The sequence below is a fragment of the Microplitis demolitor genome, chromosome 10 (genome assembly GCF_026212275.2).
Source record: "Microplitis demolitor isolate Queensland-Clemson2020A chromosome 10, iyMicDemo2.1a, whole genome shotgun sequence".
Taxonomy (NCBI): domain Eukaryota; kingdom Metazoa; phylum Arthropoda; class Insecta; order Hymenoptera; family Braconidae; genus Microplitis; species Microplitis demolitor.
This window is the reverse complement of record NC_068554.1, coordinates 14,781,617-14,799,069: the sequence shown is the minus strand read 5'-3', so window position 1 is coordinate 14,799,069 and position 17,453 is coordinate 14,781,617. Positions and strand designations below refer to the sequence as shown.

Genomic DNA, 17,453 nt, shown 5'->3' with positions numbered 1-17,453 from the left:
ATTCGATAATCATTAGATGTTTTCCACGATTTTGTATAATTTATTTCAAAACCTTATTTTTATATTGATCCATTTACATATTTTTAACTTTACTCATGCAAACAAAATTTATTATATTTAAGAAAAAATTATAATTTATTACTCTGGGAAATATTTTTAATCTTACTAAGTTATATTTTACAAAACTTCCATTTTTTGTCACTGAAATTTCTTATCTTAAGGAAACGATTGTAAATACATTTTAAGCCGATTTTTTATATTACTAGGGCACACTTGGGAATTTCCAAGCACTTAGTCCTGCTTCCCAGACCTTAACATCCCAATGTTACTATTTTTAAAGTATTGTTAAAAGCATCTGCTCCATAAAAATGGCTGTTGTACAGCTAATTTTTTCTTGTATAATTGCAATCCTGTTTCCTTTCCAAAGTTCTCTCTACGGTCAAAATATTATGGCTCTAATCCCTTAAGCCCCTCATAAATCATAACTTCCTTGTCCTCAAGTACCCGCATGGCTCAACTCTGACCTCCCTACCTAAACTCCATCGGTCCCAGTTAGATGCCCACCTACAAACCTAGCCAAGTACCAATGGCAAGACACATTATCCCTCTTTCCACCTTCTTGCCCTTAGCTGCCCAATGATTTCCTCGCATTTTTCCTTGGTCACTTTTCGCCACTAAAATAAATCCGCCTCCAAAAAACTTCAATTATTTTTAAATATAATTTTTTGTATCAGTAACTCACCAGACTTGTAAAGAGCAGCAAGCTCAGTTAAATAAAGTACCTAAGATCATTGTACTTTTTTGGTTTTCATTACTCGAGCCAGACTCGCATTTATTTTTTTTGTATTTACTATAAATCATCGCATCAACCATTATCAAATTACTGCCATTACTGCAGTAAACTAATCGCGGTACAAAACATTGCTCCTTCGAGCCGGATAACGTGAAAATAAAAAATAATTTATTTTACTGTAATTGCACAGTCGTTTCCGACTTTTATGTAAGTGCGTTTTTTCATGGTGAGAGTTTAAGTGTTAACCATACTCATCAAGTTTGTGATCATAACTTCATCAAGCAGTTACTCATCTCAAAAGTGAAAGTTTTATATGCAATAAATTATTTTGCATATTTTATCTCGAGCATCAGACCTTGTAATCGAGATTTCATCATCAGCAGATTTACGGCAGAGTCAACCTCATCCAAGGGACAGTGAGCAACCGGCCTGAGGTCCATAATCATCAGCTTCTACAATCATCATCGGATTTTCAACGCCATTGTGACGCATTGTCATAAATCAACTTCTCAACTATCGACAAGTAAGTCAGTTGAATCACCAATATTTCCTACCATTAGTGTATTTTCCACACCATTCGTATTTTACTTCCTGCAATCGCGAGAATTTACATTTGTGCTCTGCTTTCGATCTTTTTTATCATTTATTTGTATTTATTACTGATCAAACATGGCTGAAGCACAAATTAAGGCTTTAAAATGTAAGCGAGGTGCAGCAAAGCGTTCGTTAACTATGTTCGAAAATTTCTTAAAACGGTTTAATCCGGAGGAAGACTTTCCAGTCTTAAATAAAAGGTTCTCTGAATTAGAGAAAACCAGCGAAATCTTTCTAAAATACCAAAATGAATTAGAATTATTAGAAGGAGGAGAGGACGAAGAAAAACTGGCTGAAGTTTATCAGCATAAAGTTCAATTCGAGGAAGCCTATTTCGAAGCATACAAGATCGCGCATAAGCATTTGTTTCCAGGACCTACAAGTTCTGCTCCAACCGCATCCTCCATTCCGGAAATTTCTATTCTTAATCCACCAATTATATCTGCTAATTTAAATCAATTGCCAGCAAATATCAATCCTGGATCGCCGGGTGATCAAGAACAAAGTTCAACACAATCTCAGACGCGTGAATTAGCTTCTCCGGGCATTCATGAACAAATCGCACATCAAAATCAAGCGCGTGAATCCTTTCCTCTGCCCGCTACTGAGCAAATTTCACATCACAATCAAACACGCGAATCATCTGCTCCGCATTCAGACCACTCCGTCATCGCCACACCAAGTTATTATAACCCCAACTACTCCGGTTTGCCTTCTGTGGAACTGCCTAAATTCGGTGGGGCCTTCGACGAATGGATAGGTTTTCATGATTTATTTGAATCCTTTATCCATGGAGATAGAAATATTCCCCCGATTCGTAAATTGTATCATTTAAAAAGCTGTTTGGTAGGAGAAGCGGCTAGTGTAATCTCTTCCATTGAAGCCTCAGCTCAAAATTATGAGCTGGCTTGGAATTTACTAAAAGATCGTTATGATAATAGAAAACTAATGCGGGAAAAATATATTCAAGCAATACAAAAAAATTTGCGTGCTCTCAAAACTTTAGGAGAGCCTATTGATGGGTGGAACTCCATTCTGGTGGTTATTCTTCGTAATAAATTACCAAATTCGCTTCGTGATCGATGGGAGGAACATAACAATAGCTATCCTAATCCCACCATCGATCAATTTATTGCTTTTTTAGCACGGCGTGCTCAATTCGAAGCCACGCGTGCTCAGGCGTATAGTTGGAAGCCAGACAGCAAAAAATCTAACTCTCGAGCTCCGTCACAGCCAAAACAAGCTTTCGCGTTAGAGGTATCTCCTGGCCGTTGTCTTCACTGTTTAGACGATAATCATTACATTAATTCCTGCGCCAAATTTACCGTTTTAACTCCATTCGCCAGTAATGAAACTGCCAAAAGGAACGGTTGGTGCACTAATTGTTTGCGTAATACGCACCAATCGTCTCAATGTACTGCTAGCAAATGTCGCATCTGTGGCCAGCGTCATAATACGCTTCTGCATTTTGAAAAGCTCAACGCTTCCTCTCAAAAAAATAGCGGAAATAACTATAACAATAATAATTATAACAATGGTAACCATAACAATCATAATAATCACAATAGCATCAATAAAATTAATACAGCCAGTCAGAGTGAATCAAGTGCGCAGGCGCAGGCTTCTCGCGTCAACTTGCACGCGCTTGTATCCTCCGAGGCCCTACTGGCCACCGCCATAGTGGATATCGTGAATCCACAAGGAATTTCAAAGGCATGCAGAGTTTTTTTGGATGCCGGTTCCCAGGCTCATTTTATTACTGACGCTACAGCTAACTTTCTAAAGCTTGACCGAACTGAAGTTAACATATCGGTCAGTGGTGTCGACGATCTAAGTACAAATATCAAGCACGCCACTCGCGCTATCATAAAATCGCGATTCAATAAATTTTCTAAAAATATTGAGTTTTTGATGATTCCGCAAATTAGCAAAGCAATGCCGTCGGCTCCTATTGATCTCGCTGCGCTAGAAATACCGGAAAATATCGTTTTAGCTGATCCAGAGTTTTGTAAACCTTCCTCAGTAGATGCACTTATAGGAGTCAATCTTTTTTACAAGCTTTTGAGTGTCGGACAAATTAAATTGAAAAATCACCCGAAGGCCATTTTGCAAAAAACTCAGCTTGGGTGGGTGGTCGCTGGTGGTTTAAATTCTTCGTTTAAGAAACCAAATTTATCATGCCATCTTATTTTCAACAACCAAGTTAATGATACTAATCTCACCCGATTTTGGGAAATAGAAGAGCTTCCCGCGGCAAAAATTCTGTCCCCTGAAGAGCAGTTGTGTGAGGAGCATTTTCTTCGCAATACTACCAGAGATACTACCGGTCGATACACGGTTCGGCTGCCATTTAACAATAATGTAAACAAACTTGGTGCTTCATACCCTTCAGCCTTGCGGCGTTTTCAATCACTTGAGAAATGTTTCGTGCAAGATAAAGAAATTGGAAATAAGTACACTGCCTTTTTGCAAGAATATCTAGATTTGGGTCACATGTCGCTTGCAACTGAGTCAAATGTTGAGGACTCGGACTTTTATCTTCCTCACCACGCTGTAGTTAAAAAAGACAGCCTGACTACCAAAACTCGGGTCGTCTTTGACGGTTCTGCTAAAACTTCTAGCGGAATATCCCTAAATGACGCTCTCATGGTCGGCCCTAAGCTGCAAGACGACTTATTTATTTTGCTTATTCGATATCGGTCTCATACTATTGTTCTTACTGCAGATATAGAGAAAATGTACCGTCAAATTCGGGTACATCCTGACGATACCAAATATCAAAAGATATTATTTCGAGGCAATCCTTCTAAACCTATTTCTACGTACATACTCAATACCGTCACTTACGGCACAGCATGCGCTTCTCATCTTGCCATTCGTTCTCTGCAGCAGCTCGCTAGCGACGAGGGTCACGCTTATCCTCACGCTGCCGTAGCCCTAAAGCGCGATTTCTACGTTGACGACCTTCTTACTGGCACAAACACTATTCCGGAAGCCGCAGTGTTACGCGATGAGCTACACGAAATTTTGAAAAAAGGTGGCTTCAACTTACGAAAGTGGGCTTCAAATGAGCCCTCTCTCTTATATAAGTGCGACGAGCACCCAGTCACGACTCATATGTCACTTGACCCAGGCACGTCTATCAAAACTCTAGGCATTCATTGGAACGCCAGAGAGGACAGCATATTCTATAGCGTAAATGTCTGTAAGCTAAAAACAGTCACTAAACGCTCCATTTTATCTCAGATAGCCAAACTGTTCGATCCTTTGGGCTTGCTAGGTCCCGTCATATTACATGCAAAAATAATTATGCAATCCTTATGGAAAACTGGCGTGGCGTGGGACGAATCAGTTCCAGTCGACTTGCACATGTCATGGACTGTTTATGTGGAGCAGCTTCCATTAATTTCTGATCTACGTTTCGGTCGTTGCATTACCATTGCTGACTCAATTAACGTTCAAATGCATGGTTTCTGTGATGCCAGCGAAAAGGCGTACGGTGCCTGCCTTTACTTACGATCGGTGGATCAAGATGACAAGATTCACGTAAAATTGATTTGTTCTAAATCTCGAGTGGCTCCGGTTAGCTCGATTTCATTGCCTCGCCTAGAGCTTTGCGGTGCTCTTTTACTTGCTCGCTTATTCCATACAGTACAACAAGCACTCTTAATTAACATCGATGAGATTTTTTTGTGGTCTGATTCTACAATAGCCTTGCATTGGCTAAACACTCCCCCGCATCGCTTAAAAACATTTGTCTCAAATCGCGTTGCTGAAATTCAGAGACTAACAAGCGCTTGCCATTGGCGTCATGTTGCCTCACTTGATAACCCCGCGGATCTTGTATCTCGCGGCCAACTTCCATCTGAATTCGTCCAAGGAGAGATCTGGCAACGAGGTCCTTCCTGGCTTTGGAAGGAGCAAGTATTGTGGCCTAAGACTATTTTAGCTCATATCGATCTGCCTGACTTAAAACCTGATATCTCCATCAACACTTGCATGAAGCTAGAATTACGCGGTCATAATTTGATTGAGCGATACAAATCATTTGAAAAGACAACTCGCCTCGTCGCTCACCTTCTTCGCTTTATTAATAACTTAAGATGCAAGGAGCCTCAGCGTATCCGCGACCACTTAACTCCTGTAGAAATGAAGGCTGCCCGCGATACCATAGTCAAAATGATCCAGATCGCTTCTTTTGCTACCGAAATAAATTGTTTGAAGAAGGGTATTCCTATCCGCGATGGTAGTAAATTAATTCCCTTAAATCCCTTCCTTGACTCCAATGGCATTCTACGGGTAGGCGGCAGACTTGCTTTATCGGAGTTACCTGAGGGGCAGCGTCATCCAATGGTACTTCCCAGTGATCACCACATCACACGCACGATCATACGCGAAGAACACGTACACCTAAATCACGCCGGGACTCAAACTACTTTGTACTCTTTGCGCCAAGTTTACTGGCCTCTAAACAGTCGTAACATTACTCGGAAAATCATATATAAATGTTTAAAATGTTTTCGAGCCAAACCTAAGCTCGCTGATCACATTATTGGCGATTTACCTTCCTATCGGGTATCCCAATCACGTCCTTTCCTGCACGTTGGAGTTGATTACTGTGGGCCGCTATATATGAAAGAACGAAGGCATCGTAATCGTCAAAAACTCAAGGTCTATGTCGCTGTTTATGTATGTATGTCTACGAAAGCGGTTCACCTCGAATTAGTCACCGATCTTACTACGGATGCATTTATAGCCAGCCTCAAGCGCCTTTTTGCAAGGCGTGGAAAGTCTACCGATATTTATTCAGACAATGGTACCAATTTTGTAGGTGCCAGTCGTGAGCTCAATGAGCTATACGCTTTGCTTCATTCCTCAGAACATAAAACTGCAATGCAGCATTTTATGCATCAACAAAAGATTAATTGGCATTTTATCCCCCCCCCCTCCAGGGCACCTCATTTTGGAGGGCTCTGGGAGGCCGCAGTTAAATCCTTTAAAAAACATTTTATAAGAACTGTAGGAGATACTCTGTTAACCTACGATCAGTTGGAAACGTACCTAATAGAAATAGAGGCAATACTAAATTCTCGTCCGATTTCCCCATTATCGTCCGATCCTAACGACCTCCTGCCTTTAACACCTGGCCATTTCCTTATTAGTAGTCCACTGACAACTTTTCCACAGGTTGATTTCACTGACACCCAGTCTAACCGGTTGTCTGCGTGGCAGCATGCTCAACAAATGAAGCAACACTTTTGGAAGCGATGGTACAAGGAGTACCTGCATCAGCTCATCATGCGTCCGTCTCATTGCCAAAAATCATCCAATTTAGAAGTAGGCACGCTGGTTTTGATTTCAGAAGACAATCTGCCACCGCTTCAATGGCCCGTAGATCGCATTATTGCAGTTCATCCCGGTCGAGACGGTGTCGTACGAGCCGCGACGATCAAAACTGCCAAAGGGGAATACGAGCGCTGCACCAAGAAGCTGTGCCCGCTACCATTCGAAGACGACTCCACAGCTCATCAAGATTGAACTAAATAGTTCAAGGGGGGCGGCATGTTTCGTCGCAACCTTGCCCATATAATTTATTTCAAAACCTTATTTTTATATTGATCCATTTACATATTTTTAACTTTACTCATGCAAACAAAATTTATTATATTTAAGAAAAAATTATAATTTATTACTCTGGGAAATATTTTTAATCTTACTAAGTTATATTTTACAAAACTTCCATTTTTTGTCACTGAAATTTCTTATCTTAAGGAAACGATTGTAAATACATTTTAAGCCGATTTTTTATATTACTAGGGCACACTTGGGAATTTCCAAGCACTTAGTCCTGCTTCCCAGACCTTAACATCCCAATGTTACTATTTTTAAAGTATTGTTAAAAGCATCTGCTCCATAAAAATGGCTGTTGTACAGCTAATTTTTTCTTGTATAATTGCAATCCTGTTTCCTTTCCAAAGTTCTCTCTACGGTCAAAATATTATGGCTCTAATCCCTTAAGCCCCTCATAAATCATAACTTCCTTGTCCTCAAGTACCCGCATGGCTCAACTCTGACCTCCCTACCTAAACTCCATCGGTCCCAGTTAGATGCCCACCTACAAACCTAGCCAAGTACCAATGGCAAGACACATTATCCCTCTTTCCACCTTCTTGCCCTTAGCTGCCCAATGATTTCCTCGCATTTTTCCTTGGTCACTTTTCGCCACTAAAATAAATCCGCCTCCAAAAAACTTCAATTATTTTTAAATATAATTTTTTGTATCAGTAACTCACCAGACTTGTAAAGAGCAGCAAGCTCAGTTAAATAAAGTACCTAAGATCATTGTACTTTTTTGGTTTTCATTACTCGAGCCAGACTCGCATTTATTTTTTTTGTATTTACTATAAATCATCGCATCAACCATTATCAAATTACTGCCATTACTGCGGTAAACTAATCGCGGTACAAAACAAATATTTATAATTTATTTGTACCTAATTGACGGTGGTCTTGAATCAGTTTTTTTAAACTGATGCGCATGCGCATTAGACCAGTCAATAATAGGGACAATCGTATGTCAATAGTTGGCTCTGATACTATTTTACCCTGTCAATAATACCTACACTCGAGTTAATGGTTTTAAATTACTATATTTTATATTTGATTTATTGCTATTTAAGTAAAAGAATTCAAATATACAAGCATAGGCATCAATTAAAACGTCCAATGCAAAAAAATTGATGATATTAATTTTATATACAATAAAAAAATTCGAATAATCACAGACACTCTTATAGTGTCAATAATGGGGACTTTTACCTTACATTGAAAATTTTTTTTTTATTCAATAATTATCTTCTGCTTTTTAGTATTGTGTGTGTGTAATTTTGAAATCGATTTTAAATTACAATTTTGTCATCGACTAAAACGAATAATTACCGTGATCGAAAATTTATCTTAGTCGATTAGAACATGTAATCATTTCATTGTCATTCCAATAACCAATTGCTTTTTTTTTTTCGTCGCTAATTTGTTATTTTTGCATATGCATAAACATTCTAGCTCAGCCGGCGTTTCTAATATATTGAATCTAAGAATGGTCTGTTTCAGATGGTCTATTTTTAAGATTTTAACACTAAGCACAGACCCACCTACTCGAGGCGGTCTATTCGAATGGTGTTTTTATATGTTGATAGTGAATAAAATATATAATAAATTTTGTTAAATATATTTCAATAGTGCACATATTAAGCGTAACAAACACTACATGTATATCTTTATTTATAATATTATTAAAAATCCATAAATAATAGCCTTCAAGCGCTTAAAGTGGAATACTGTCTCAACTTACATTTAAAATTACTAAATAACAAAATGATGAAATCATTCTGTTCTATGATTATAGATTTATTCTTTATGTGTAGCATTAAATAAATGTCCTCATTGAAATATTATTAACTCACATTACTCAACGATCTTAAAAATCTAAAAACGATTATCTCTTTCATTAAGACTATCTTCTAATATCAGTAGTCATGAAACCATAAAGATAACTGAATACATGCCACCTCTGAGTGTACGAAATATTATGAATATGTTATATGACAGAGAGACTAATCTTGCCAAGTCTGGTCGCACCTAGTATTATAGTCGAATATTAGGGCGCCACTGGAAGATGGACTCGGCCTTCCAGAACCGGATGTTATATGATTTTATTTCAATTAAATTAATTTTATTTATTACTCAGGGTCGTTTGTAATATTTTGTGAGTGAGAAGAGGAATCGTAGAGTAGGCTGAAATAATGTTAATTCAAATTTTATTTAATTTAAGCACCTTGCTTTATTTTCTTAACTTTTTGACAATAATTATTTACTTATGACAAACTATGATTCCTTATGACAAACTAAATTCCTCGTCCCCTGGACGGTTACTTATGGCAAACTAAATTCCTCGTCCCCTGGACGGTTACTTATGACAAACTAAATTTTCCTCGTCCCCTGGACGGTTACTACACCCACGCACCCACACACCCACTTAAATTATCTCGTCCCCTGGACGGTAAGCCTTAACTTCAATTTAAAAACATCCCCTGGATGTATAATTATTTAAAATAACCTTATCATGTCCACCGGACCTAAATCACAGACACAGTTTTTCTTTACTTAAAATTATTGACTCAACTTTACTTTATTTAATTCATGACTTCATTTTCTTTTACTCAATTTCTAAACTCGACATAAAAATTTCACCAATAAAATTTCCAGTATAAAAATTTCACAACTATTTAATTCTTATTTATTTTCCCTGATTTATTTAATTCATTTATTAATTTTCACTGTCTTATTTAATTCAATTATATTTATTAATTAATTAATTTTGGTTTTATTTTAATTATTAATTAATTAATTTTTACTGACAAATTTCCCTTAACATTTGCTTCCAATATCTATATATTTAATTTACTCGAAATTTTCTAATAATTATTCTTACTCAACTTAATTTACTGAGAAAATAATCCATTCTTAAGTTTTACTCGACACAATTTTATCGTAATTTTTCTAGCGTCTTATTTTTGATTTTATAATTTTAATTAGAATTATTTTAACATTATTTTATAATTATTTTATGACTAATTTTACGACTAGAATTACGTCTTAAATTTACTAGAACATTCGGCCGGTCAATTGGTGTCGCAAGGCCTTAATTTATGATCTTACACGCGGACAAAATTTTGTCTAGAGCGGCCGACAGGCCTGAATACTTTTATTAAAATTATTGAATTTATTTATTGAATAATTTATACGGAAAAATTTATTTTATTCCAGCCGAGAGGCCTCGAATGAAATAAATTTCGAGTTACAACAGAACGACGAGTACACGGCAAAGATTTTACGTAAATTTCGGGACTCCGAGACGCGTGATTACACTAGCCGACGGGCCTTGAAATATCAATCTAATATCGCGAAACCAGCAGAAAGATATTAAGTAAATTAATTATAATTAATTCGGCCCTCAATTATTTAAGTTAGAGGCCTTAATTAATTATAATTTTTACCTCGAGGAAACTCCAACAGTCACGATGAGAAGGTATCAAGTGGTCTCGTCGCCTCCTCTAAGTTTCTCTCCGCTGGTCTGCACTCTCTCTCTCTCTCGTCACCCAGGAATTTCAATTGGTAATCTGTCAAGGAACAGTACGCATTAATATTTTGTTAAGTTATCGATTATTATAATTATCGGCCTAAAGGCCTAATAATTAATTAAACAGTTAAATATAAATTAATTATCGCCTCGTTCCACGTGAAGCGTGAACGGACGTATATATTTACTTTGATGATGCTAAGTTTGCGTCCGTTGGTTCTCGTCGCCTGGACAACTCTTCACTTCTTTTTGTTCCGCAGTCCATTATATCTTTTCACTCCCGTCCACTTCTCCGGAAACCTATTCCCACTTTCTTAAACTAAAGGAAATGACGAACGGACGGGCCTTAGTGATCTATGCGACACCCGGTGACTAGTCGCAACACTACTCGTAACTTACGAGGTCATCGGCCGGTTATGGCGGGAACGAAATTCAAATTCAAATTTATTTATTTATTTATGTTCATTAAAATTACCCTGTCACAGTTAAGAAGTGTCAACAATAAGAACAAATAAAATAATTTTTACGTCATAACTTTATCATAGTTTAGCAAAAATAAGCGTCTAAAATTAAGAATATCTGATTCCTTTCAAAATTTATAATTTCAAGTTTTGTACTTAATTAATAATTTCAATATTCATTATAATGTCCAAAGAATGCAGGCTAATGATGTTGCAATCAAGTAGGATGGTTTGTATGAAACTATTGATATAGCAGAAGAATTTGAAGATCGGTGACCACGAGATCCGTAGTATCGTGGGTGGTATCCAGAGTAACTTGAATGTCCTGAAGATTCAGAGTGTCCCGAAGATCCAGAATGTCCAGAGGCTATAAGTGAATAAATTTATCAATAATTGGTATTTTCCACTTAAAACATCTAATATTAATTGCTTAAAATTTTTACATACATGAAGCGTGTGAAGATACTGAATGTGATCTACCAAATCCGTGAAAGGATCCGTGAGATCCGTGAGAACCGTGAGAACCGTGACCACGCCCTACAGTCCAATCAGCTCCTTAAATAAAATAAATTTATGAATAAACATCAATTATGTTTCAATAGTAGTTTATGCATCAAGTGCGATTTCGTAAAAAATGCGCAATAAGTCCCTATCGACGGCAGGTAATAAAGAGCGCTTGAAAATATATAATAAAATATTTTGTTACGACATGACTCAATGAATCAATAGGATGTTTTTTGCACGCTGACTATTGTACTTGCAATTACAAAATATTTTTATCACCCGCTGTGTCATGTCTAGTATTTTAAGCTGCCGACTATACGTGCTTAATGGCATAAATTTCGAGGTTATTACAAAAATTTTTTTATGCAATAAGTTATTAAAGAAACCTTACTCGATATAAGTAATAAAATTACTAATCCAGTAGAAAAACTTTTTTTCATTCTCCAGTAATCAGGTACTATACTATAGTTTGAATAACACTAGTCGATAGAAATAACAGATCCGATGTGTCTAAAAGTATAAAGAAGACTGAAACTGTATGTCTATTAAGGCTTTATATCTTTCGGGCATGGAAAGAGTATGGGGAATTCCCAGTTGAAATGGTCGACAAATGAACGGCTGTATTCTTGTTTTTTGTAATAGTCGATTGTGTGAGTGCTATGACGTCATTAGAAAGTAATTTCATGTGCGTAGCAGGAAACATGACGTCAATAAAGCATACTAAGAATTACAGCAGGTGTAAATAAAGGTGGAATAAAGCATACAAAGAATCACAGCAATCATTATTATTTTGAATTTATAAGAATTCAGGCTATGTTTTGGTAACAGTCGACTACCAGTTATAAGTCTCTGTAAAAATTGGTAAAATTATAATTCAAGAAATAAAAGAAAGAGACAAATAAATAATGAGAATTTATTATCTGTGTTTCATGGAGAATCAATATTAAGTTAAATGTTATTTATCATTCATAATTTTTTCACGCTGAAAAAAGTGGTAATACTTCTCGTCTGAACGAAGTAACTATTCCCTTCTTTACATTTTTAAGATTCTCATTCTTTTATGTTAACTTTTTCTATCGAAGATGGTAAGCATTCTTATCCGAGATGATAATCACTAATATCGCAGAAGGTCAAATTCAAAAATTTTTCAGATATAAGAAGTATTACTATCTAGATAATAACTAAACTATCGACAATGCTAAATATTAATATACGAGAAACTAATAGTTACCATAAAAGCATGATAATCATTATCACATACAGATAGTAATCATTCCCTGTTACAAGATGGTAATAGATTCTGTTACCATTGGAAAAGTTGAATATGAGCATTATGGTCATGAATAAAATTAAAATTATGATTATTACTGTAATTAATACCGAAAAATTTATAAAATTATGAGCTGATGAAAAAATTTTTTTTTCTAATAATTTAACTTTGCTGAAACCGATGACATCAATAGAAATCGACACTACAGAATAAAAAGGGTGTCACAATATATTGGTCAATTGACTGTATGGTTTTTTTCAAAGGCCTAAAAAGATACAGTTTAAATGTCCGAGGGATTGTAGGTACTATCGTTTTTTATCCGCCCAATCGTTTGCGATAAAGGTCTCTAAGACTACAAGTACACAAATCTCTCGATTTTTATCTCTTATTTTATTTTTTTATACGGGATTTTATGGACACGCGTACGTACAAACTTCCCGCAGGCCACAGGTGATTTATCGGTTTTCTTTTTCATTTTATTTTATTTTATTTCATTTTATTTTCCCGAGTGGATTGAGAAACTGAGGGAATTGGACTCGAGTATTTTATATCAATCGCAAACACCAATAACACTTACAATGGATTTTATAATAAATTGCCGAAAAGATTTCTGACTATATTCGTTTATTCCCAGATTTACGAATTGTAATTTTATATTTATAAAATGACAGGACATTTTTTTGCAGAAAAGGCTGGTCAAAATGACGCCTAAAAAAAGCAGTGACGATTGTAAAAAGGTCAATTTTTTTGAGTATTTCAAAACAAATATCAATGAAAGACGGGGGCAAAACGGGGTACCCTGGTATATTTTTTTTATGTGTTTTAAACATTCACAACTCACTTTTGTAAATATGATTGTGTGTTATTTCGAATTTTTTTTCACCGTTTTCGAAAAATTTTGTTTTCGTAAAAAAACAGTATGAACTTGATCTGATTTTTTTTTTCAATTCTCAATAAAAAAAATCCCAACGTCAAATTGCTTCAGGAGTATTTCAATAATCAACTAGAAAACATTTACAATTTTAAAAATTTAATAAACTTTTCATAATTTTTTTATCCACTACTTAAAGTTATATATGATTGCTGTATTAAAAATATCTTCTTTGGAATTGAAACCAACTTGAATCTTTTATTTTGAAGGTAATAATAGATAGTGATTTACAATTAAAAAATTAACAATATTAAGTAGGTAGTTCAGATTCTTTAAAAATCGAAAGTGTCAGTCGAAAAATGCTGATGCTAAAAATTCTTTTTTCATTGCATCAATAATTATGTAAAATTTGATTTTTCTTTATGTTAATTACTTACAAGAAAATTTAATTTAATCGAATTTATTTAATATCCATTTTTCTTATGGGGTACACCATTTTACCCGCAAAAAAAAAATTTTTTTTTTTTTTTACGACAGCTGAAATTTTTTTCGATTTATTTCCAATATTATTAAAAACAAAAATGATTTAACATATTTGAGCTCCGAAAAACTTAGTACTTCCTAAGCTACGCCATTTGCACCTCCCCCTACTCCTATTTCTAAAATTGAGAAAATAACATTTTTCTCTTCTTCATTGCTTTATAACTATTTTTCACTTAGTTATAGTATTTTGAAAACTACTTTAAAATTTAGGTTTCTTTTGAAATCCTTTCATTTTTGTGACCATCCAGAAAGAATTAATTTAAATATATGTAAATCTACTATCGTACACTGTAAAAAATTCGCGGAATGAATGCGGATTAAATCCGGAGTGAATGCGGAGTGAATGAATTTTTAATTATTCACTCCCCTCGGAGTGAAATTCACTCCGGAGAGGAGCTTTAAAGATAGAATTAATAAAATGTAACTCCACTAAATATAATCGAAGTAAAAACTCGCGTATTATATTACTGATTAGCTGATACGCACACACACACGCACACACATATCCGGGAACACACGCACTCGCACTCACATTCACACACACGCACGCACACATTCACATACACAACTGCACAATCCCAAACAAACGCACGCACACGCGCAGATACACGTCCGTACACACCCGACCACACACACGCACAGATTTGCACACGTGCACACACACACGATCGCACACACTCAAATACACATACACACATATTTGGGGACACATGCACACACATTCGCACACACAACCGCACAAACCCAAACAAACACACGCACACATTCGCACACGTTCACACACACCTAAACACATACTCGCACACACACCCCCGCAAATTGGCACACACACACATTTGCGCACACCCGAACACACACACACATTCGCACACGTGATACATATACCCGAACGCACACATTTGTACACGTGCACACACATGCACAAAAACTCGCTCACGCACATACTCGCACACACACACACACTGTTCAACAGTTTAATATTAATTAATTTTAATGTTAAAACTCCGGATCGGAGTGAATTGGAAGTGAAATTAATTCACGTCACTCCGCAATCACTCCGCTAAAAAAAAACTCCCTATTCACTCCGCATGCGGAGTGATTTTTTTTAAAATTCCGGAACTTCGAGTGGCGGAGTGAATCCGAAATGAATTTGGATCTAATTTCAGTGAATTCACTCCGGATTTTTTACAGTGTAGATTTACCAATGCAGATCAATGTAGATCTAGAATTTACAATAAATCTCAAAAGATCGCTGACAATTCCAGCAGACCCTCAATGAGTTTAAATTTATGGTGATTTCTAAGGTTCTTCAAGGACTTCGAATCTTTAAACATTGTAGATCTCTACCAACATCAGTAGATCTTCGAAAATTTTACAATAATATTGGTGAAGAACGAGTCAGATCAATGTAGATCTACGCAAATGGTCAAATTATAAACATAAATATTTCCGATTAGATTTATAGGAACCACTCGAAAATCAAACGATTTTCCTGAATTTCTACAAATCCTCGTAGATCTCCCGAAAAAAAGCTTTGGTAATTAAAACCCATTGACCCATTATTAATAAATTGTTAATGACCAAAACTACTACTTTGACTATAAAATAATAATTAGTTATTGTTGAACTTTTTTTTGTAATTCTGGACTTCATACTTCCTCAGATTAGTCTGAATAGTGCATGAGGTTAACTATCAACGGTAAGTTTAATATTAGATTTATTGTGAAGCTTATCTTCAACATGTGGAAGGGAAAAATGAATAAAATATGTGAACTGTAGATTGTAAATTCATTTTGAGTATATGGAGTAAAATGAACGTCGACAATACGAATATCGCATCTAACATGTCAATGTAACCAGAGAATTAGAATTTCCTGTGTATAATAAGGGAATACCCTCTGTTGCATATGATTTCGAAGTTGAATGTACGAATACAAAGTCGCATCATTCGCGAGTATATCCATTCGTGTCTAGGAATCCTCACACCTCTATAACTGGTTCCTACTCTTACTCCAGGCTATTCTAATACACGGAAGCTCATTCAGGGGTGTCATGTGAAATAGCACTCCCTACATCATTTCAAGTTCTACACCGAATTTCCAATCTCGAGCATCGTCAGAAGACGACGTGCAGGGCGCATATCATCCCCTTCATATTCTTCGCTCTCATTCCAGTAGCTTCTTCATTCCATCACTCTCCTCAGCCATTTTACCACCCTCTTATCTCGAACTTTTCTATTCTCAATGAGAATTTTTAATAAAAGAAATTCTGTTTTTTATCTTCTGAGATATTTCGAAAATTACCTGACTCGAAACATAGAGCAATCAATCTAATTGTAGGGTTTCATTAAAAAAAAAAAAAAAAAATCGGTTGTTGGTTAAAAAGTGTTACATTCCCGTAACATTGTATTAATTGAATCAATATTTTTTATACGATTATTATATTAAATACTCGTATTCAATATCCAATATAAATATTCAAATATCATTATTTATTTGTGTAAATCAATACATAAGATGACAAACACAAATGAACAACTTAAGAAATCATGAAAAATATGATTTCTAATAAGTCTCTACAGTTGAGCGTGCTTGAACGTAGGTCATAAGTCTCACGTGATCGGTCTAGGTTCAAATCTTAGGTAGGGTAAAATTATGTAAGACAAAAATGTTTGTTAAGATACAACACTAATGAGGTCAAAATTAGATAAGAAAAAAGGATGTCTAATGATATTTTATTGACAAAATCAAATCTTAGCTTGTGTGTGTATGTGGGAGGGTGCGTGTGGATGTGAACTCTCCATATCGTTTTAATGAAATAAACGTTTGAGATAGAGCTCAAAACAATCAAAAGAGCATTTCAGTCGTCAACTGAACGTCGACAGGCTATTATGTAATAACCCCTCCCTTCTCCTCTAATCTCATCCTAATATTTTTTCACGTCGAAAAAAATTACTGTCAATACTATACTTTTGGGAGTTAGAAATTAATTTATGTACAGATTCTGCAAATCTTGTTAAAGACAATTATTAATGGCAAAAAAAAGGATACTTATTTCTCATAAAGGTACAGACCATTTGTTATTACTTTTTCATGAGCTTTTAACAGACACTAATTACTTTTTCGTCATAATAAATTTATTACACTTTTATCGAGAATCGATTAATCTATTAAATTATTTACCAGAGATGTCATTGAGGTTAAGAATATTTTTTTTTTCACCATCATTTCCGCGTGTTTGCGGATAACAGACGATCAATTCAATGTAGCGAAATCTGT

The 17,453-nt window shown here is 35.6% G+C and overlaps 2 protein-coding genes across 15 annotated transcripts in view; one reads left to right on the top strand and one right to left on the bottom strand.

Annotated features, from left to right (window-relative positions):
• The window catches only part of LOC103569158 (uncharacterized), a 137,977-nt gene that overhangs the window by 36,875 nt on the left and 83,649 nt on the right, over nt 1-17,453 (top strand). For 5 of the 14 annotated variants that reach the window (XM_053742513.1, XM_053742512.1, XM_053742510.1 and 2 more), the window contains one exon: nt 1,079-7,761. The exons of the other annotated variants lie outside the window; for them this stretch is intronic. In XM_053742513.1, coding sequence (XP_053598488.1) covers nt 1,463-6,925 — 5,463 coding nt within the window. In that variant the 5' untranslated portion in view covers nt 1,079-1,462 and the 3' untranslated portion in view covers nt 6,926-7,761. Of the gene's footprint in view, nt 1-1,078; nt 7,762-17,453 lie in introns of those variants that run through there. 14 annotated transcript variants of the gene reach the window in all.
• Nucleotides 11,044-12,241, bottom strand: LOC103569164 (uncharacterized protein C10orf62 homolog). The gene is made up of 3 exons (XM_008546319.2): nt 11,883-12,241; nt 11,435-11,542; nt 11,044-11,354 (listed from the first exon to the last, which is right to left on the bottom strand). The coding sequence occupies exons 1-3, from the start codon at nt 11,929-11,931 to the stop codon at nt 11,167-11,169; spliced, it is 345 nt and encodes a 114-aa protein (XP_008544541.1). The 5' UTR covers nt 11,932-12,241; the 3' UTR covers nt 11,044-11,166.

Excerpts from the sequence above, each read along its gene's own strand:
- LOC103569164 (XM_008546319.2), bottom strand. The coding sequence starts at position 11,931 with ATGAAAAAAAGTTTTTCTACTGGATTAGTAATTTTATTACTTATATCG. Across the intron at positions 11,543-11,882 it reads AATTTTATTACTTATATCGA|GAGCTGATTGGACTGTAGGG; the intron begins GTAAGGTTTCTT and ends ATTTTATTTAAG. Across the intron at positions 11,355-11,434 it reads AGTATCTTCACACGCTTCAT|CCTCTGGACATTCTGGATCT; the intron begins GTATGTAAAAAT and ends ATTCACTTATAG.